At 37.6% G+C, this 20,746-nt stretch overlaps 1 protein-coding gene across 2 annotated transcripts; it reads right to left on the bottom strand.

Annotated features, from left to right (window-relative positions):
* Positions 1-834: 834 nt before the first annotated feature.
* On the bottom strand, positions 835-19,901 carry med14 (mediator complex subunit 14). Of its 2 annotated transcripts, XM_084121260.1 has the most exons (30): positions 19,497-19,809; positions 18,946-18,972; positions 18,445-18,550; positions 18,189-18,362; positions 17,981-18,110; positions 17,684-17,812; positions 16,970-17,077; positions 15,685-15,817; positions 15,457-15,607; positions 13,006-13,117; positions 12,604-12,729; positions 12,447-12,525; positions 12,208-12,367; positions 11,924-12,118; positions 10,932-11,066; positions 10,751-10,827; positions 10,126-10,286; positions 9,886-10,032; positions 8,566-8,657; positions 8,306-8,458; positions 7,813-8,082; positions 7,217-7,433; positions 6,727-6,852; positions 5,347-5,529; positions 4,375-4,601; positions 4,080-4,259; positions 2,893-3,000; positions 2,034-2,159; positions 1,642-1,831; positions 835-1,490 (listed from the first exon to the last, which is right to left on the bottom strand). In XM_084121260.1, the coding sequence occupies exons 1-30, from the start codon at positions 19,664-19,666 to the stop codon at positions 1,420-1,422; spliced, it is 4,263 nt and encodes a 1,420-aa protein (XP_083977386.1). In that variant the 5' UTR covers positions 19,667-19,809; the 3' UTR covers positions 835-1,419. The 2 variants fall into 2 exon arrangements, with proteins under 2 accessions (XP_083977386.1, XP_083977387.1); XM_084121261.1 differs by lacking the exon at positions 6,727-6,852 and having other exon boundaries at positions 19,497-19,901.
* Positions 19,902-20,746: the final 845 nt, after the last annotated feature.

Raw genomic sequence — 20,746 nt, 5'->3', positions numbered from 1 at the left:
GTGAAATTTCTTAACTTAAATATACAAGCTTTATAAAAATGATCATTCTAGAAGAAAATTTCAGATGGCACTTAGAGGCTTTTGCATCTGAACTCTTCATATATATATATATATATATATATATATATATATATATATATATATATATATATATATATATATATTCAGTTCAATTGTTGTGTATTTTCAGTTATGCTTTAATGTTTATCAGTTGTATTATTTAGGAAGATTCACATTTCTATATACCGCTAGTGAAGCAGCACGTTTATCGAATTGTCACGAGGAACCGGTAACTTTTCTTTGCGCTGTTCAAGATGGACCAATTACAGTCGTTTGTGGTTTGGTTGACGTTTGTGGCATGGTTTGTGGTTTAATCTTTTTTTTTTTAAATAGATATTTTCCGGGTGGTGACCGGTATTTTGAGCATTGTTTTGCACCGCTTAATTTTTTAACCGTCATGGTTAATTTCTCATTCATTAGTCACTTTAGATCTAGGCTCCTAAATAAATGTAATGAAACGTCATCTACATTAGTTAAATGACGAAGATAAACCCCTCTGGTAAATTATTTAACTTACCTTTTTGCGTTACATTTATCTTTGTCATAAGATAATATATTTAATAATTATAATTTTTTTATACTTTTTATATTAATTATACATGTTTTCATACACAATTCTGAAAAAAACACACAAAAAGAATGCATAATTATGATGTATATCAATCACACCCAAATGCCAGAAATGTCTGCAGTGACATAAGGATGACATCATTTTGTTTTCTAAATATATTTAATTTAACTTTAACAAAAAATAAGGAATTGTTAATGAAAGGGTGGAGTTATTTCCTATATTTATTAAATAGTAATAAACACAGACAAGAAAATGTTTTAGAGCTCTTCCATGATTCCAATGAATTACAATAAAACACGGCTTATTTAAATGTGTCACTCCTATTTCAAGTGACATAAGAAATCAAAGTAATGCAAACAAAATAAACTTTTAAATAGTGTGCTGATAAAGAAAACATCAATACTCACACAGTACTGATATCTTGTATTACAAAAAAAGACAAGAATTTGACAAGAATTGAAGTCTCAAATAAAAAAAATACAGCTGTAGTTAAACATTTTTTCTATCACAATCATTTCCATAAGAAGTGCATCTGAAAAAAAAATAAATGCGTTAGCAGAACTTCGCCAAGCTATTTTTTTAAAAAAGGAGTCCTGCTTTTGTTACAATTTTTAATTTACATGCTTCATTATACAATAAAAAAATGTTCCATCATATTTCTGCTCCCTTTTTTGACAATATGATACACCATTCAGAAGAGTCCATTGGCTGCAGCAGAAAACCTGAATCTCCCCAGAGTTAGGGACAAATTTATTGACTGACTGAGAAGTTTCCTGAGAGACACCAAGTTATGGCCGTCCAGGGTTCAGCGTGAGATTAGCCATAAGCTCATGAACTGCTGCAAATATTGTGCACTCCCCTGTTAGAAAAAGGTTAGAGTTAATATTGAAATGTTAATGAAGGAAAATAAAATGTACCCAAGTTTTAAAAATTCACATTAAATAAACAAATAAAAGATGCATATTCAAACATTCAAAAAGCACTGATCTACATTAGAATGACGTGCGAACCTGATCGTGGTGGATGGTGCTCATTGAACCTCCTGAGGATGGAGCTGACCATCAAGGCCGCGGCTCCCGAGGAGCTGTGCTGGCGGGGGATATCGGCCTGTTGGGTCAGTCCAGTAGCCATGTCGTACACAATGGGCACTATGATGCTGATGGGCTCCTGGGGTACCGGTATCCTTTGGGTCAGCTGGAGCTGTAGAAGAGCATCTCTTCAAGTTAATATATGTCGGGAATCAACAGTAAATTCAAAACGCAGAACAAACAGACCTGCTGGGTGTACAGTGGCCAGGAAATAAATCATAATTCAAAAGATCAGCAGTAGAGAAGTAGTTGATTTTATCCATTGAGAATTGGTTGTATAGTGAAAGTGTGAAGGAGTGATTCAAATAACTTACAAAGAAGAGCATCTTGGTCTTCAGCACCACAGCAATGGTTCCTGGTGGGGCAATGGGAGGAGCGCTGGGTGGGATGGTCAGACAAAACTGCACATTCCAATTCAGCTGGGCCGCTTGGTCTGGGAACTAGAGAAAAACGATAAACCGATTAGGGGTTACGTTTGGGGTCGGATAAAAAAAAAAAAATTATATATAATATTCTTGAGACCTATTCCCCTGGTTTCACAGACAAGGTTTAAACCTAGTCCCAGATTAAAATGCATGTTTGAGCCGTTTTAACTGAAAGCAACTTGCACTGACATATCTTAAAATATTTCAGTTCCATTGTTTTGTCTCAAGATTCACACCAGTAACGTGTTTTTTCTAAGGCACGTTTATAAAAGCTACTTAAATCTCCTAAATGAACTAAGGCCTAATCCTGGCTTAATCTAAGCCATGTTTGTGAAACCAGGCCATAAACGCGCACATCAACCCGATCACTTTATTTAGCATTCATGTAAACGCTTTGTTTCAATCAGAATGAAATCATTCCGATTAATGAATCCGAACATAAAGTGTTCATGTAAACGTGGCTAGTGTCACATGCTCAAGAAACATTTCTTATTATTATGAATGTTAAAAATAGTTGTTTTGCTTCATAAAATCCTTATAAATTTTTTCAGGATTCTTTGATTAATTAAAACATGAAAAAAACAGCATTTATTTTTTTATTTTTTTTACAGTTTAAATGACTGTCAATTTTGATCAATTTAATGCTTCCTTGCTGAATAAAAAAAAATCGTACTGATCGGTTCGAAAAGTAGTGTATGCTTGCACAAAAAAAAGACAACATTTTTTCAAATAAACAATTTGTGCTTACCAACTCCAATTTCATGATGCGAACACAGTCTCTGAGTATGTTGGTAGGAGCTCCCAACAGCTTTGTGAAGGCATTTAGTGTGTTGTATTTAAAGGGTGGTCCTGCAACCTAAGGTGAAAGTGAAAGAGAATGACTTGCACTTGCATGACTGGACAATACCTGGTTTGATTTCACTTGGCTCAGTTCACTTGGCTGAGTGAACTGATTTTAAAAGGTTAAAAAAAAAAACCCCACTAATTGCACCAAACAGAATAGCAAAAATAAGTGTTTTCAAACTAGTTAAATGTGGGGTAAGCAATATTTGAAAAACGCTGTTTAAAAAAGTTGGCTGGACCGACAACCAGACACAACAACAAACGTCTAGCCAATCAGCATTAGGGGGCGACGGGTCGTATGACGGTGGAGGAGAGAGAACGAGCAAGAGGGAGATTTCAAGAAAGACTATAGAAAGAGAGATGGCTGAGAGACATAACAAAAGAGAAAAGCTCTTAAGAATATCACTGGAAAATGAAGGGTTATGATCAGGAAAGAGCTTTAGGCCCAGCGTTAATATTAGAAAAGCTTTCCAGCGCTGAAGAGAGCTAAGCGGGAAGGCCTGAAAACAGACACAGGGGTTGCTTTGATTCCACTCCATACGTGAGTAACACTGGGTTTGAGTGTCATTGTTTGTCTGGAGCTGCTGTGCTGTTGGTAACTAACAGCGAACTCTTGTTTGTATTTAATCGTGTATTCCTTGACGTTCGTTCATCATCTTCGCTTTATTTTTCTTGAAGCATTACTTTGTTGTACTTCTGCTACGATAAATAGACATCCACTCTTGCATTGCGTGTAACGGAGGCCAGCTAGTGAGAGTTGTGCAGGCTGATGACTGCTAGAGAACGTGGTGTTTACAGTTTAGCGTCCTTGTTAGTGCACCCGCCTCACATGCCAGCGATCGGCGTTCGAGACCGAATCTGAGCAGGGCGGTTAGGATTGGACCCTAATACCTTTAAGCAGGTATTTCCAAACTCGTGACATTGGTTGAGCCAATGGTATCAAAATAAGCTCATCAGGACACTCAAACAAAAAGATTGCAATTCTGTCTGCTGCCACTTTCCAAAACGTAATGAAAAAGAGGAAATTTGAGCTTCACTGAACATCACATCAAATGATAGTTAGTTAGTTGATGCAAGGAGTTCATTTCCTACCCTGGTCTCAAAGAACTTCTCCAGGACCTGCAGCTCCTCCTGCGACCAGGGTCCAGTGTTTTCTGGTGTGACTTTTAGCTGCAGAGTTTGGTAGGATTTGGGGTTGAGTGCCACTCTACATTTAAGCACATCCGTCTTAAACATGATGACGCCTGGTTCATTGGAGTTCACAATAGTAAGCTGCAAAGAGAAAGTAGTCATGTGTAATTCAAATAGACTATACAAGCAGAATCAACATTCTGATGTGTCAAATGATGTGGTGATAATAGCAATATGTTAACGGTTTCTGACTCACGTTGGGTTCTATCTGGATGATTCTCTGTAGGTGTCGCCTCATGATGACAGAGCCAAGGAAGCGCTCGAGAGGTGAGCACAGGTAGCTACCCGCCAGCCCTGGCACCGGGCACGGCATGGGTGAAGGCAGAAGCAGCACATGTAGTTTGCTGTGGGTGAGGATGGTTGGAATAGAAGCGGCCCAGGACCGTTGTGGCAGTTTTCGAGGAGGGGGCATTGCCTGTGAACCTGCACACACACACAGTGTGATATCAGCTACTGCATATTGTTTGAAGAAATACTCAAATGTAAATGAATTTAAATTATTTTATTTACATCAAACCTAGTGAATAATAGTAATTATTGGGTTAATCTCACATACACTGTCAGGAAAATGTCTAGGTAATATTTTACCCCAGAATAAAAACATAAGAATTCTCTCTTTCATAAGAAATTTTAAAACCATCAAGATATTTTGCATTGTAGCATAACTTTCAAGACAATTAAGAAAAAAAAAAATGCATTATCATTATAATTTCTTATTATCCATGTTGAAAACAGTTGTGCTGCTTAATATTTCTGTGGGAATCATGATTAAAAAAAAATTGTAACATTATAAAATGTCTTTACTGTCACAAGTTAATATGTCCTTGCTGAATAAAAAAGTATTAAAGGTATAGTTTGAATTTCTTTCTTCTGCTAAACACAAAAGAAGATATTTTGAAGAATTTTTTTTCAATACTGTGGAAGTCAATAAACTGTTTAGTTACCCATATTCTTCAAAATATCTTCTTTTGTGTCCAGCAGAAGAAAGACATTTATTCAAGTTTGAAACAACTTGAAGGTGAGTAAATGATGACAGAAATTTCATTAATTTCTTTCAAAAAAAACTTTCGGTCTCCAAACTTTTGAACGGTAGTGTATGCATAAGTATTAAGTAAAATGCTGGCTTTAAACATGTTTTGATGTGACAGATCTATCTCTATGGACTTACTGGTACCAGCTCGAGGGGAGTGGGATGGGTCTGGAATGGGTGAGTGCAAAGAAGGGTTGCCTGGTGACATGCCAGTGATTCGTGCACCGGGGGAGGGTCCGGAAACCTGCGGGGAACCTGGCCAGGGGGCAACTCTTGGGCTGGTGGACAAAATTGTGTATGGTGAACTGGGGTCAAGAGTTCCTGCAAAAAAAAAAGACAAGAAAAGGATTTAGACCATAATTCAACATCTTGAGGTGGGTAGCGATTTCCATCGACAATGTAGACAGTGATTTTAGTCCAGAGCAGTAACGGTGCTCCACACAGCCCCCAAAAATGCACATCCCTACTGAATAGGGGGAACTCTGAAACCAGTATTCCTCTGTGAAATCAGAGATGCTTCTATGAAGCACCATACAATGATGCGAACAAGGCAAAAACTAATGCAGCTGATTCACTTTCTTTCACAGTTTCAACAGCAGACCATTTATGACATTTTCTGACACATCAAAATGTATTGCATAGAGGCATATTGCGACTAATTTGAAGTAGTAGACAATACCCAGCCCTAATTTACAAAAAAATACACTATCATTCAAAAGTTTGGGGTCAGTGTGTGCGTTAAATTGATCAAAAGTGACAGTAAAGACTTTGACAATGTTACAAAATATTTCTATTTCAAATAAATGTTGTTCTTTTAAACTTTCTATTTATTTGAGAATCTGAAAAAATGTATTGTAGTTTCCACAAAAATTTGTCATCACAGGAAAAAATGTGATATTAAAATAAAAATATATATTTTTTTAATTGTAATAATATTTTCACAATATTACCGTTTTTACTGTATTTTTTACCAAATAAATACAGCCTTGGTGAGCATTAGATAATTCTTTAAACAAATCTTACAGACCCCAAACTTGACTGGAAGTGTACAAATATTATAAAACATTTATTAAAAATTCCACACAAAAAAAGAGAAATCGCCCAATCAATCAGGCTGATTTATATATATATATATATATATATATATATATATATATATATATATATATATATATTTATTTATTTATTTATTTATTTTTATATATATATTTATATATATATATATATATATATATATATATATATATATATATATATATGTATGATTTGGAAATCAGATGTTTTGTCTTCCCAGTCCCACCAGTCAAAAAAAAAAAACAGAAAGAAGCAGGAAATAATACAATAAGTGTCAAGAAAGTGCTCATTTAAGCCAACTAAATCCTCCATGCGGAAGGTCAAGTGGTAGCAACAAATCAGAAGTCTTTCACCAGCCCATCAAAGATTGAAAGCCCTGGACCGCAGAGGTAAGGAGGAAGGCTAATCAACAAAGCCCTAGATCCAGACCTTCCATACACTTACCATGTGGGCTGGCAAAGTTGGAGGTCTGCCCCATAGAAATGCCCAAAGAGGAGGGAGAAGGGATCGGCCCAAAGGGAGAAGGGGCCCGCAGAGCTCCACTAGGGGAATTGGCTGCGTGGATGTTCCCTGCACAAAATTAACCAATCAGTGGCCTTATCAACATCTGACAAGAGTTCCCTTTCACACACGCTGCAGCTAAAGCGTGACAGGAGCTGCAGGCCCCGAATGGAGATGGGTGGACACGTCTATGGCTGTGGGCATGCTTCTCTACCATGATGCACGGTGATGGTGTCATAAAGCACAGACTGACCAATAAAAGCATGCATGTCCACAGACAAGAAGAGCTCGTGGGACGGTTTTGCAATGAGTGGGACACCAATGAGAAAATGTTTCCTCTCCTTTTGATTCCCCAAATCCATGGTGGCATGACCAGCACGGCACAGACAGCAAATTGACAGAATTTGACACGAGAAAAGACACACATATATACCTGGAGACTGCGTTGTCATCATGGAAGGTGAGGGAGGCACGTGGTACGGGTTGGGGGGCGATGTGAGGGGTGGGTACACCCCTCTGCCTGGAGGCTGTGTCTGGGTATGGGGCATGAAGGTGTCATCCATGCTTATCGGGGACGGAGGATTGTCATCCTCATTGACTGAGCGTCTGCGTGCGTCCTGATTACTATCCACAAACATGTTCAAGAACGTCTGTGGAAAATAATGGAAGAGTGACAATTACACCCATGCACGCCTCTACTAGTCCTCAACTGGATAAAGGGATAATGCACCCGTAAATTAAATTCTGTCATTTACTCATTCTCAGGTAGTTCCAAACATGTATGAGTTTCTTTTTCAGCAGAACAGAAAAGACATTTTCAAGAATGTTGGTCACCAAATAGTTTAGGTTCCCATTGACTTCAATTGTATGGACAAAAAAAATGTTGGTTACCAACAGTCTTCAAAATATATTATTTTGTGTGCAGAAAAAAGAAAGTCATACATGTTTGGATTGACATGAGGGTGAGTATATGATGACAGAATTTTTGGGGTGGACTATCAATTTAATAACATGATTTGCTCCACCCACCTTCAGTCCAGGGGCAGGGTAGAAACCATCAACTATCTTGGTGTTGTCAAACAAACTGTAGGCCCCGTCACGGATAGCAACCACACCTCTGCTACGGCAGTAGATGTCGATGCAGTACATGTTGCGGAAGGCCAGTCGGATGTGAGTTGGTGACTGGGGCAGAATGGAGAAGCACTGGTACGCTGTATTGGTCCTTTGGGTGAGTCCCAACATAGGCACTGTGGGTAGCTTGTTGATGGCATTTAGAGGAGCTAGAGTGTCTGAGAGGATCTAAGAACAGACAAGTATGTGCAAATATTACCAGCAGCTACTAATAAATAGCACTTCAAACTGGTCAGTTTTGAATTTTGTTTTGAAAACATACCGACAGCGTATTTATATTTACCAACATAATTAATAAAACTACAAATTACGGGTCATCGACCAGTGACTGCTTAGATTTTAGTAAGTGAATAAAGTAAATAAAGCTTTATAGTCCCAAGGCTCTAGATACCTGTAGAAGTTGTACTACATTGGGTGTCTTGTTGAACATCTCTTGAAGTTGGTGGAGAATTATGTTGTGACAGTTGCTACAGCCTGAATTGGGCCCAACAGTCCCCAGGGCCAAATGGAAACGCTGGGTTGCTGAATTCCACTGTATCGTCACCTAAAAGAAACAGGGTGGATCTTGTAGTAAATAAAACAAGTCTGATTTAAACTAAATCACAAAATAAAGATTCAACATGCATTTTAACAAGTTGAGAAGGTTTTTACCGAGCTGCCTTTGGTACTGCCATAACATAGAACCAGCTTCCGATAATTATACAGTCGTATCTCTGAGAAAAGGCTCAAATATGAGGGCATCTCTGGAAAATGTAGAAAATGAATTTTTAATTTTAAGCATTTGAAGTCATCATGTATTTTCCCATACCTACTTTACTGTTCAAAAGTTTGGAGATGGTGAGATTTTTTTTTAAATGTTTATGAAATAAGTCTCTTATGCTTGCAAAGGCTTTATTTGCTAAAAACTGTGATAAAGCAATATTGTGGAATTTAAAAAAAAAATGTAAATAACTGTTTTCTATTTTAATATATTTTAAAATGTCATTTACTCCTGTGATGGCAACGCTGAATTTTCAACAGCCATTACTCCAGTCTTCAGCAGCTGTGTTTACATGGACTCTAATAATCCGACTGTGATCAGACTAGTAGCACAGTCAGAATAAAAAAATAAATAAAAAATAAAGTCACATGTAATCACAATCAATCAGAATGAAATCGGCCAAATCCGAATTGTAAGGGGTGGTTTAAACATTTTCTAATCCGATTGAGAGGACATGTAAACACTTGATCGGACTGAGAACCGAAACTGGAAAGTACTGTGCATGTGCAATAACAAAGATGGCGTTTTACGAGTGGAACGGGCTGCTGCTGCTGCTGTTGTTGTTGTTGAATAAAGTGCAATTTTGTAGGGCGTGTGAAGGGACGTTTTTACTGCATGATATATATAAGCGGCACAGCACAACGGTTCATGTGCTCATCATCTCCTATTAGGACCCGAAATAGATAAATATTAAGTATGCTCTTTAAACCAACGAAAATGTAGAAGAATAGTATGCGGGGCAAACTATGTATATTCGTGCAGTGTGCGCATGTCAAAAAATCTATTCCGATTTGAAGCTTCTGACATATAAATGTGCACATCAACCCGATCAATTTATTAAGCGTTCATGTAAACACTGAATTCAGATTCATCAATCAGTAAATGTGTCCATGTAAATGTAGCCAGTGTCACATAATCCTTCAGAAATAATTCTAATATACTTATTTGTAATATCCAATGCTGAAAACAGTTGTGCTGCTTAGTACTTTTTTGTGGAAAAAAATCTTACTGCCCCCAAACTTTTGAAAGGTAGTGCAGGTCAATGTCTCAATCAATACAAAATTACCAATTTGTCAGCTAAATTATAAAACAACAGTAAATTATCAAATGAAAGCAAATAAATGTACTATGACATAAAAGGAATACACGTTATAGCTGCTTATGACAAAAATTACTAGTGATTTACGTGATTAGAACAGTTAGTTACATACCAGGTAAAGAGCGTGAGAACTCCAGCACACATTCATAAAGCTGACTAACGCTGTTCCAATCATTCAAGAACATCTCCACCACTTTCCTGCCACCTACTGGCTCTGAGAGGGGATTCTCATACGTCAGGTAGACATGCCGCATGGAAGCTGAATTGAAATAGAAAATATTAAAATAAAATATTAAAAATATGATCACTGTATTGTTTTGAAAGCCGTTACCAAACAAGGAACTCTCTTTACCTTGCTCTTTGTTGGATGTGCCGTTTAGTGGGCAACTGGAGAAAACCAATTCTGCCACCCAGGTGCGATTATTGCGGCCCTGTAGTCTGAACGTGCAGTCCAGCAGGGAACGCTCCAGAGTTTTTCTCGTTTCCTCACTCACTCCCTTACAAGGTGGAATTCTGAGAAAGGAGGAAAGCAATTAGTAACAACTCTTCATAAGTTTGGGGTCAGTAAATTTTTATCAGTAAAGTCACTTGTGATGGAAATCTAAATTTACAGCAGCCATTACCTCAGAAATCATTCTAATATGCTGATTTGCCACTCAAGAAACATTTATTATTGTTATTATCAATGTTGAATTATTTCTATATGTAGTTATTTTTATGGAAAATGTCAGGATTCCTTGCTTAATAGAAAGTTAAAAAGAACAGCATTTATTTGAAATTAATGCATCTTTATTTATTTATTAATGCATCCTTTGAATACAAGTATTGATTTCTTTACAAAACAAAAATCATACCAACTCCAAACTTTTGAATGGCAGTGTACATGGGACAAAGACCTATATGCACATCTACCACATGTGCCAGTCTGGTTTATTAACTTCAGAGACGCTGAACTGACAGCCAAATACAAATCTTACTTCAGAACACGTATAGCGTGGCTACAACCGTCTCCTTCGACCTGAACTCCCTGATGAGGAATCTCCATATTCGACAACTGCGAGAGTAAAAGACCATTCAGTAAACACAAAATGTGACGTTTATGAGAAATAGCTTCAGATAATACAAAATTGCCATTGCCATCTAAAGGATATACAGTACCTCACAGCGTAATCCGATGAGGGGCATGTTAGTGTCACACATAGCCACTAGGTGGGCAAGCTCCTTATTGAAGGCACACATTTCTCCTGACCTCTTGGGTTTCTTCGGTTCAATGGCACTTTGCTCTCCAGACAACTATGTAGTGACAAAAACAAGAATATTAATCACATACAATATAAAACTGAACAACACAATAGACAGTAACTTTTTTTTCTGTATTGGGACATACATCTTAGGGGCGGGGACAATCGGTTGTTTATTGAATGGATGCAGATCTGAATGCAAGCTTGCAGATTATTGTAAGAAAGTGGTTTAAGGTTTAAGCGGACTAAATGATTGGAGAAGTGTCCGGCAAGTCTCCAAGTCTCTCCAAGTCACACTATGCAGTTTCCGTTTTTCTCGAACAGCGGAATACTTGTATTTTACGTTACTGTCGTAAATACCACTCACGCAGAGCCGTCTCTGCACTCTTCCGACCGCGCTTTCTTCGTCGACTCTGCCATGATTCACGTCTGAAATGCGTGCTACTGTCTTCCATAGAGGCTGATTCATATGTTGTTGATGTATTTGACGTTGTGCCGTAAAGCAAGTCAACTAACCCGCTGCTTTGCTATCGGGATAATTCGCACTACTACGAGTTTGTTTACCATCGAAATGATTTTGAAGCTGTTATATTAAGGTACAAATCTTGCATAGTGTGCCTTTAACCGGAAGATCGATTTATGATCATTTCATTTAAAATTACAAGGTCAAAACATTTTTTATTTTTTTTTAATTAAACATGCATGTATGAATTGTTGACAATAAGATCAATAACATGCCTTTAGAATATAGGTAGGGTGAATTTCCATTTCATGCCGACTTTAAAGGGGCACCCGCCTCACCTCTTCAAATACAACACAAAGTGGTTTAAGATGTTAAAGAAAAAGATAAGAAATATTTTAGATTCTGCATTAAGTATTCAGTTCAGAATATTTCGTTGAGTATCCCACCTTCCTCTTGGACCCAGGACGAGTCATTCGACCAGATGAAATGTCCTGCACAAGCTCCTCGAGGTTGGGCTTAAACTGTTGTAGCAGCTGAGCAGCAGGCAGCCCATCCTCACTCTCCATCTGACTCACAGACAGGAAGTAGTACTTATACTGAAGCTCTGTCGAATTGCTGGACACATCAAACATCTCGACCACCTGAGTAAAGACAAGAGTTAATTAAAATGTTTATTATGTACAAAAATCTTTATCGGTGAGATAAGTAAATAAAATATAGAAGTATTTACAATATAGTATTGTGGGAGGCGGGTGAGTTTGATGAAGAGGCGATGTTTTGACAGGTTGCCCACAGGATGCGTGGTTAAGTTAGATAGATGGAGAGTGTCTGCACACAGCGTGGGAAGGTGTTTCACAGACTGTCGACATCTCTGCTCGCCCAACCAGAATCTGTTTAAAACATAATAGATTAACAACAGCCACTGTCATAATATGAAACGCACTTAGAACAGGTAGCTTGACTGATTACTTTAGCTGTTGTAACCAGGTGACGATGCGCTTCATGTCATCGTTGATACTCTTTTCAATTTCGTCCAACATGGACTGATCTGGAAAGAAACCAGCAAGGTAGGTTAAGTAGTTCAAATGATCAGATGTGGGCCGAATCCAATAGATATGCGACTAACCGACTCCGTAGAGCATTGGCTGAAACATTCCTGAATGCAAATCGACAAATATGTGGAGGCACTCAGATCGCCCGCAGGGCTCCAGTATTGGTATTACTAGTGTGGGCAGTGCAGTCTCTATGAAAGCTGAAAAATAAAAACACAATGCACATGTGCGTTATGCATGCATAACTTATAATAGATCTAACCTTCATCTGTTTTATAACTATTAACCTTTCCATGTCAGGGACTGATTTCTAGTTGAAAGATGGCAGATTAAAAAAAAATGAACATTATTTTATCATCAGTATTAACAGTATGAAAATTGATATTATTAATTTAGATATTTGCTTCCCTACACAATAAAGCACAGCCTCTGGTAAATCAAGCAGGGTGAAAATCTCTGTGGTGTAAAATACTCACAGTTATCACTAGGGTTGCTACTTTTCAGGATGGCTTTGAGTTCTTGCAGTTTCTGATGCGAGCGGGCATGCACACTATCGATCAAAAGCTTTTCCACAGAGAGATGATCGATCTGAAAGAACAGCCCACAAACAGCCCTAATAAGCTTTTATCCTCATTAATGTTATTTAGGGGTGCACCGAAATTTCGGCCGCCGAAAATTTTCGGCCGAAATGGCATTATCGGTTTCGGACCGAAATAAAAAAAAAACTGCCGAAAACGTTTAACCGAAAATGAATGTCACCCGCCCCTCCCATCCGTGCGCAAGCGCTTAAGCCCAATTTATACTTCTGCGTCGAACTTACGCCGTAGCTACGTCGTAGGCTGTGTGTAGCGCGCGTACCCTTCGGCGTACCCTGACGTGCACCTCTCCAAAAATGTAACAACGCATCAACTCTACGCGGACGCAAGCGCTGTGATTGGTCTGCTAGGACCGCTCCCTCTGCGCGCGTGAACGCGGACAACGACGCAGAAGTATAAATGAAAACCAACGCGTTGCCTACAGCGTAGAGGCTCCGGCGTAGGTCCGATGCAGAAGTATAAATCAGCCTTTAGGTTTCACTCACGGTCGAGCTGTTATCACGCGTCTGCCTATCAAAGATTAAGCATGTCAAAGGGTTGTCACTTACTGCACAATCGATCGGACCAACCAACACAAGTTTCAAAAACGAAAATAGGGAATCGATTTTAACGGCCTTCTCTCGGAGCGCGTCCAGCTCGTCACTACAGTATACGCTCGCAGCGAACGCGCGTCACACAGCAGGTTCTGACACACACACACACACACACACACACATAGCCTATTTCTGCATAATATAGTGCATAATATGTAGCCTTCAGTAATGCTTTTCATTGATGTTATGGCAGTCCACATTGCTGACTTGTGCGCCCTCTTTACGGTCGTCCTAATGCCTGTTTAGTTGTCCGTGGATTTGCCTATATTTGGCGTTGAAAACGGATCAACGCCAAATATAGGCAATTTACTAACGATTCAATGAACACTTAGCCTATGTCTCAAAAATCGAACAGGATTTATTTTTCACAAAAGTGACAGCCCTATACGAGAGGACACCAAAGTTGCAATATGTAACATTTGTTCTGCAAAAATCTCCAAAATTGTGGATTTTTTTTGCACAACTTTTAAAAAACTATTTTATTTGATGGAACATAAAACTTGAAGAATAATATTATTTGGTATTATTATTTATATTTATTGTTAAAAATATTTTATGTTTTGTTATGTAACTGTTAATAAAATTTGATTATTATATTGTGATTTTTCATTTCAGATCCATTAAATTCAAGCAGTATATATACGTTTTTAAAAGAAGCCATTTTCGGCTTCAGTTTCGGTTTTCGGCCAAGAGCATCCTAAATTTTCGGTTTCGGTTTCAGCCCAGAATTTTCATTTCGGTGCATCACTACTGTTATTATACACAAACTTTACAAAGTTTGGGTTTGGTAAAAAAAACATGTTTTTGAAAGAAGTCTCCTATGCTTAAGGCTGCATTTATTTGTTTAAATATTCAGAAAAAACAGTAATATTACTCTTTTAAATAACTGTTTACTATTTTAATATATTTAAAAAAAAAAAAATTTATTCCTGTGATTGTAAAGCTGAATTTTCAGTCGTCAATTCAATTACACACTGTTCATCCCTAATCTTATGTTTCACACATAACTTAACTCTAGAGCAGATGCTAATGGCTAACATGGCTTAGGTATGGTTATGGTATGGTTAACTGCCAACAATACGGTTGCGTTAATACAGCATTTTATTTTTACGCGAGTGACAACTACACATTTTCAGGACTCACAACCACATTGGAACTATTTGTCTGCCACGTCATATAATGTGAGAGCCACAGTGAACTGCATAAACATGAAGGGTTTAGTTTACTCACGGAGACGAAGAAATGATTGAATGAAGAAATGAAGCATTCATCCGTAGATCCACCAGAGCTACAGCGTGTGCGAGCTGCGAGGCTCAAACATACTCTCTGCACTCGGTTACTAAGCATTTAAAGTCCTTGTTGTTTGTTTTTTCAAATATCTGATGGATGAACTCACGCCTTGATTAGACTCATTAATTTAATAAGCTGTCAATTGTGATAAAACTTCCCGATGTTATGGATATTGCCATTTTTGATACTGTCGCTGAATGTGGTTGTGGGCCCTGAAAATGTGCAGGCTTGTATTAAGCGGCGCTGCCATACTAGCCATTAGCTAGCTCTATTAGCATCTGCTCTAGAGTTGTTTTGTGTGAAACATAACAGTGGATTAGGGATTAAAATAGAGCGTGATTGACTTAAACAATTATGTCGATGCGTCGTTCCAGCCCTATTATCAATATCATTACATATACATAAATATATTTATAAGAAGGATATTAGTTTAACCAGTGACACTCACCTTCATGGCTCTTTCCATTAATCTGGAATCACAGGCAGGCAGTGGAGGCTCATGGGAAATCTGTAATGGCTTGGAACCATCCGTCTCATCAATTTTAATGGTGACCTTGTGCACAGGTGCTGTGCCAGTCTTTCTACCCAGGACCTGTTGACTGCATGGCAAAAATCAAGAGATGCAAAAACAAAAGAGTAAAATGACAAAAACTCTGTAGTGAATTTTGAAACTTACTTCCAGACTGACAACGTGAGGCACTTGGCAGGGAAATAGCGCTCCACCTGCACTAGATCACCCCATCGCTCTCTGATCAACATCAGAGTCTGCGAATGCAACACCTCCAGCTGTAGTGATAGGCAAAACGAGTCTGATACAAGTCATCAAGGAAACCTTTTTGATTTAACACTTTGTCTGGGCAGGTAAAACAAAAGCTATACATTTCCACCAAGCTATACATTTCCGCTAAACGCGTCATCCGGTAGACTTTTGTGTTTTGACAGCTTCAGGGCTTTCATGAAAACGAATTATACTTAGGCATTTTTGTATCCAGGCCACGAAATGTTGGATCGACAGAGGGTTATTAAGAAAACAGTTCCCATAATACTCTTTAACTCCAGTGGTGGCTCATCAGGGGAGGCAAAGCCAACCCAAATTTTAGAGGTGAAAATGGGAGAAGGACGATTTGATGTTAATAAAAATTCCCAGTTATTCATTTAATTTCATGTTTCAGAATGTGTATTTCTTGTTTGTAATTTGACCACGGTAAGTGTAACCACCAAGTTCTTCCCCGAAAGTGCCTTATCTGCCGATGTAATTACAAACGTTTGGAAAACTGTGCTAAGGTGAGTCTAAGGGGATCAAGAAGGGGAGGGGCAAATCCATCACCAGAGACTTGTGCATCCATTGGTAAAAAAATTAGCCAATAATCATTGAGTATTTGAGATGAAAATTAGTCTGACCTGCTACCACTGATGTACCAACTAAGCATGGAGAGTAGAGATATTGAATATTTGATTGCAAACAAATTTACGAAGCTGCCATTCGAACAGCAGCTACAAATTAAAAAGGAAGGAAGACCTCACGCTGTATATGCTGTATATACTACATGAATCAGCTTCACTAAACGGCCGTACGTACTTTTAACACAGACATTTAAAAGGACAGAAAAATGTTTTTTTTGCTTCAAGTGATAGGCTAGGTGAGTGAAAGTTTTGAATTCTTGAACCTGGGAACAATACTAGCTGACGCCATTATGGCTACAAAGTTTGCTGAGTATTTCCTACTAAAGCACGGCACTTTTTGACTCTGGTTGAGCGTAGTCATAGCAGACTGGGAGAAATAAGTATTTTTTCTCTGTTTTCTATGGTCGGGTAGCACAGATTTCTTTCTCTTTTTTTACTGCATAAGCAGCCACGTTTTATTGAAAGCCCATTTTGCAGGTGGTAAAGTAACCCTTTAAGCAACCAAACAAATGCTCTACTAAAACACAACAATCTTTAGTCTTGAGCTGAAAGGATACGGAGGCAGCTGTACATGTCCTGAAGAGGCTTGTCATCTCCAAACAGGCGGGACTGTACCAATTCATGGATATAATTCACCTGCATGCTGTGAACCAATGCCCGTCCATCTAAATAAATAACATATAGAGATGTTATTAATAAATAAGTTATGAACATAAATAAATACACACTAATAATATTTTTATTTAAACAAAACTGACAGTAAAGACTTTTAGTTTCTCATAAAAGATTTGTTTCAAATAAATGCTGTTCTTTTAAACTTTCTATGGATCAAAGCATTCAGAATTTTTTTTTTTAGCACGGTTTCAACAAAAATATTAAGCAGCACAACTGCTGATAAGAAATGTTACTTGAGCACCAAATCAGCATATTAGAATGATTTCTAAAGGATCATGAGACACTGAAGACTGGAGTAATGGATGCTGAAAATTCAGCTGTCGTCACAGAAATCAATTACGTTTTTTAAACAAAAAAAAAACTATTATTTAAAATTGTAATAACATTTCACAATATTACAGAATATTATTCTATAATTATTGGTGAACATAAAGGACTTTAAAAAAACATTAAAAATTACTTTACCAACCCCAAACATTTGAACTGTACAGTAAAAATATATTTATATAAAAAGTTGTGAAAAATTTACATTCAGATGGGTTGCATGATATCTTATTTCTGATGCCTTATTAGCCTACACATTGAGAACGTATTACCTCCAGTTTCCTTGTCTTCAACCAGAATCTCTAGTTTAAGAAGTCTCCAAGGGATATCAGGATCATCCCCCATCACTGTCAGTGTGGCTTCAAATTCTCCCTCAACTCGAAACTTCACTCGCCCGTTGGCTTGACATGCAAAGAGTTCATAAAAACAAGTAAGATAATATGTTGTGAGAACAAAACACAGCGAAAGGATAAAAATGTATGGATAAAAAAAAAATTGGAAATATATAACCTACTTATTACAGTGCAGAATAAGTCTTTCCCTGTAGATGTGTAGAAGTTGGAACTTACCCACAGTTAAGTTGGCCAGCTGTGGGGGCAAGTCAGTGGTGACTAGTCTGTGTCTCAGGATTTGATTCAGCTGATTTAGTGTGGTCTGCTTCTCTGTTTTGGTTATAGGGTCAGGAGGAATAATTTTGTCCTGAAAACAAATAATCCCATTATTTCCGGTTCTCTACATCCACTTAGATGCTGCTAAACACTACATTTGACTACTCACTCGGATGCATGTGGGCAGACGCGGATAAGACCCGGTGGTTAGTACATCAATGGCAAAAGGGATGGCAAAACTAGGCAAACGCGCATGTACCAAGGCGTCCCTGGCCAGTGATGCCAGTCGGTCAGCCGTGTCAACAAATAAATATGCTTGTTGATCCAGAAATGAGGAGATCATCTGTAAACAGAGCTAAGAATGAATACTACATCAACAAGAATGAAAATAACGAATGATTGGAGGTGGGAAATGAATCACGTACCGCACATTTCTCCACCTTCCCGGCATTACTTGCCCATTTCACAAGAGCAAGCAGACGTACAAAGAGCTGCCGTGTCCGACTGGCAAACTGAACAATTTCAATTTTCCTGTAAGAGACGGGTTAAATCAGTTACGTTTATATGCATGCATAATGTACGCCAGGGGTTTTCAATCAAAGACAGAATATAGATCATATAGATATAGTTTCTAGTATAAAGACCCAGTTTATGCTATGAAAAAATATTATTATAAATGTCTAAAATATTATTTGTTATATTTATATTAAGTTATATTATGTTTTTTTTTTTTCAACTCATAGTACAGTACTGTTAGATGTATTATTTATGTATTTTCTTTAATAATTTATATTAATTTAAACTCCCTCCCCTAGTTGCAAGAGGATTCTACATTGAAAACCGATATACATTGGAAACTGATGTAACCAATATTACAATAATGTTTATTGGAGAACATAAATGGAAACTGCAGGGCAGTTTCTTACCTTTCCATGTCTGTTTTTCGTGGAAGTCTGTGAAAATCATAAAGATATGGTTAAAAATATCAAATGACAGCACAAAGCATTTTATATCTTACATCTAGACAACTTCGGAGACGTAACAAAGATCCTCTGCCTCAGAACAAAAATAAAAGTGTACAAATCTACATATTTGCTCTGATTAAAGCAATGTAATATACTGGGATGGCAATATACCAACAGAATATTACAAGATAAAAGTTCATGCCTGGGTCACCTGCCATTTTTCAAATTCATCTAGGCTGCAAAAAGCAGAGAATAACTTCTGGAGCTAAAGTCAAATATACTAGTGTCATGTTAAAATATATTATATCACTTTGCCATGGTTAACCAAATAAGAAGTCACATATGTGTCAGTAATAGAATGCAGCAACACTTCCATATTATTTACTACCAATTTACATGCAAGACTGTTGTAAAGTAAACATATGGACCAACGCTAAACTAAATCTAACTTTATTTAACCATGCCTGACTAATGACCATTCAAAACAACCAGCCTCTCTCTCATGAACTCACAGCTCAGCCAACAGAGTGATTTCATGGTAGGTTCGCTGCAGCAGAAACTCGATCAGGACGCTCAGTCGAACTCCTTGAGTGGCCGGGGCTCCCGGCGGAGGCTGCGGGGCTGAGGTCGGACCCCCGGCGGGGACCAGCTGCCCGTCCGAACCGATCTGAACTGGAGCCATTTTAAATACAGCGGGAGCAATGTATGGTTACGGGTCCGACCCTTTCTTTTACTCGCGTTTACCGCAAACTAGGCCGAGGGAATATTTTTACGCGTACGTCCTAATGTTTATATCCTGCTGAAACGATTTCAACCCATGGAGAAAAGAAGAAATGAGCCTGTAAGATGTGGAGAGATGGAGCTCCGCCATCACCCACTGGAGCTGAAGCAGGAAACAAAACTCTTCTTTCCTAAATGGCGCTGGATAAATTATTTAAAATAAAAGTCTGAAAGCCAAAAATGTGACTTTTAAAAGGATTACATTTGTTTTTATTTCTCTTTATGTCTTTCACAGTAAATACAAATGGAAAAATAACTTAATTTTTAAAAATACATTTCGTCTATCTAAGGAGTCCAAAAACATTTTAAGTAACATTAGCTGCTTGAAATAGGAGAGCATGGGGACCTTTATTTTGCCAAAGCAAACTGACAAAAAGAATATCCGTTTTGGAATGTAATTGTTTTTTTTTCTTTTAATACAGCAAGCATGACAAAATAAAATTAATTAATTTTATGAAGTGTATGGTTTTTTTTGGGGGGGGGGGGGGGGGTTGTTTTTTTTTACTAACAAATCAAACAACTTCAGTGCTTTTCATTTTTCATTTTGACTTCTGAAAACTTAATTCCTTTCTAAATATTATAGAGGGGTGATTTGAGAAAAAAAACATGGATGAAATACTTTGCCAAAATAATGATATTATAAACACAAACTACATTTATTCAAATGTTTTAAATGTTTTGTGTGGGATATTTGCATGCAATTGTAGCCTATTGGTTACTGACGCAAAAAGTGCAGTTCATTACTAAATAAATAATATTGGGTATGGGCCAAAGTATTATATTTATTATATTATTAATTAAAAAAACTAATATAATAATATTTCTAACAGGTTTGGTATTAGCCTAATATGTTTATAGCTTTTCAACCATCCAATCATTTGCTGGTCGATCAGCAGTCGGTCGATTAAATGCGAAGATTATTTGGAACATGATTTCCAACATTAATTATTGAAAATATAATATAAATTATTTAAATTATTTA

The sequence above is a fragment of the Abramis brama genome (genome assembly GCF_963993115.1).
Source record: "Abramis brama genome assembly, chromosome: 8".
NCBI lineage: Eukaryota > Metazoa > Chordata > Actinopteri > Cypriniformes > Leuciscidae > Abramis > Abramis brama.
This window is presented reverse-complemented; position numbering and strand designations above follow the sequence as displayed.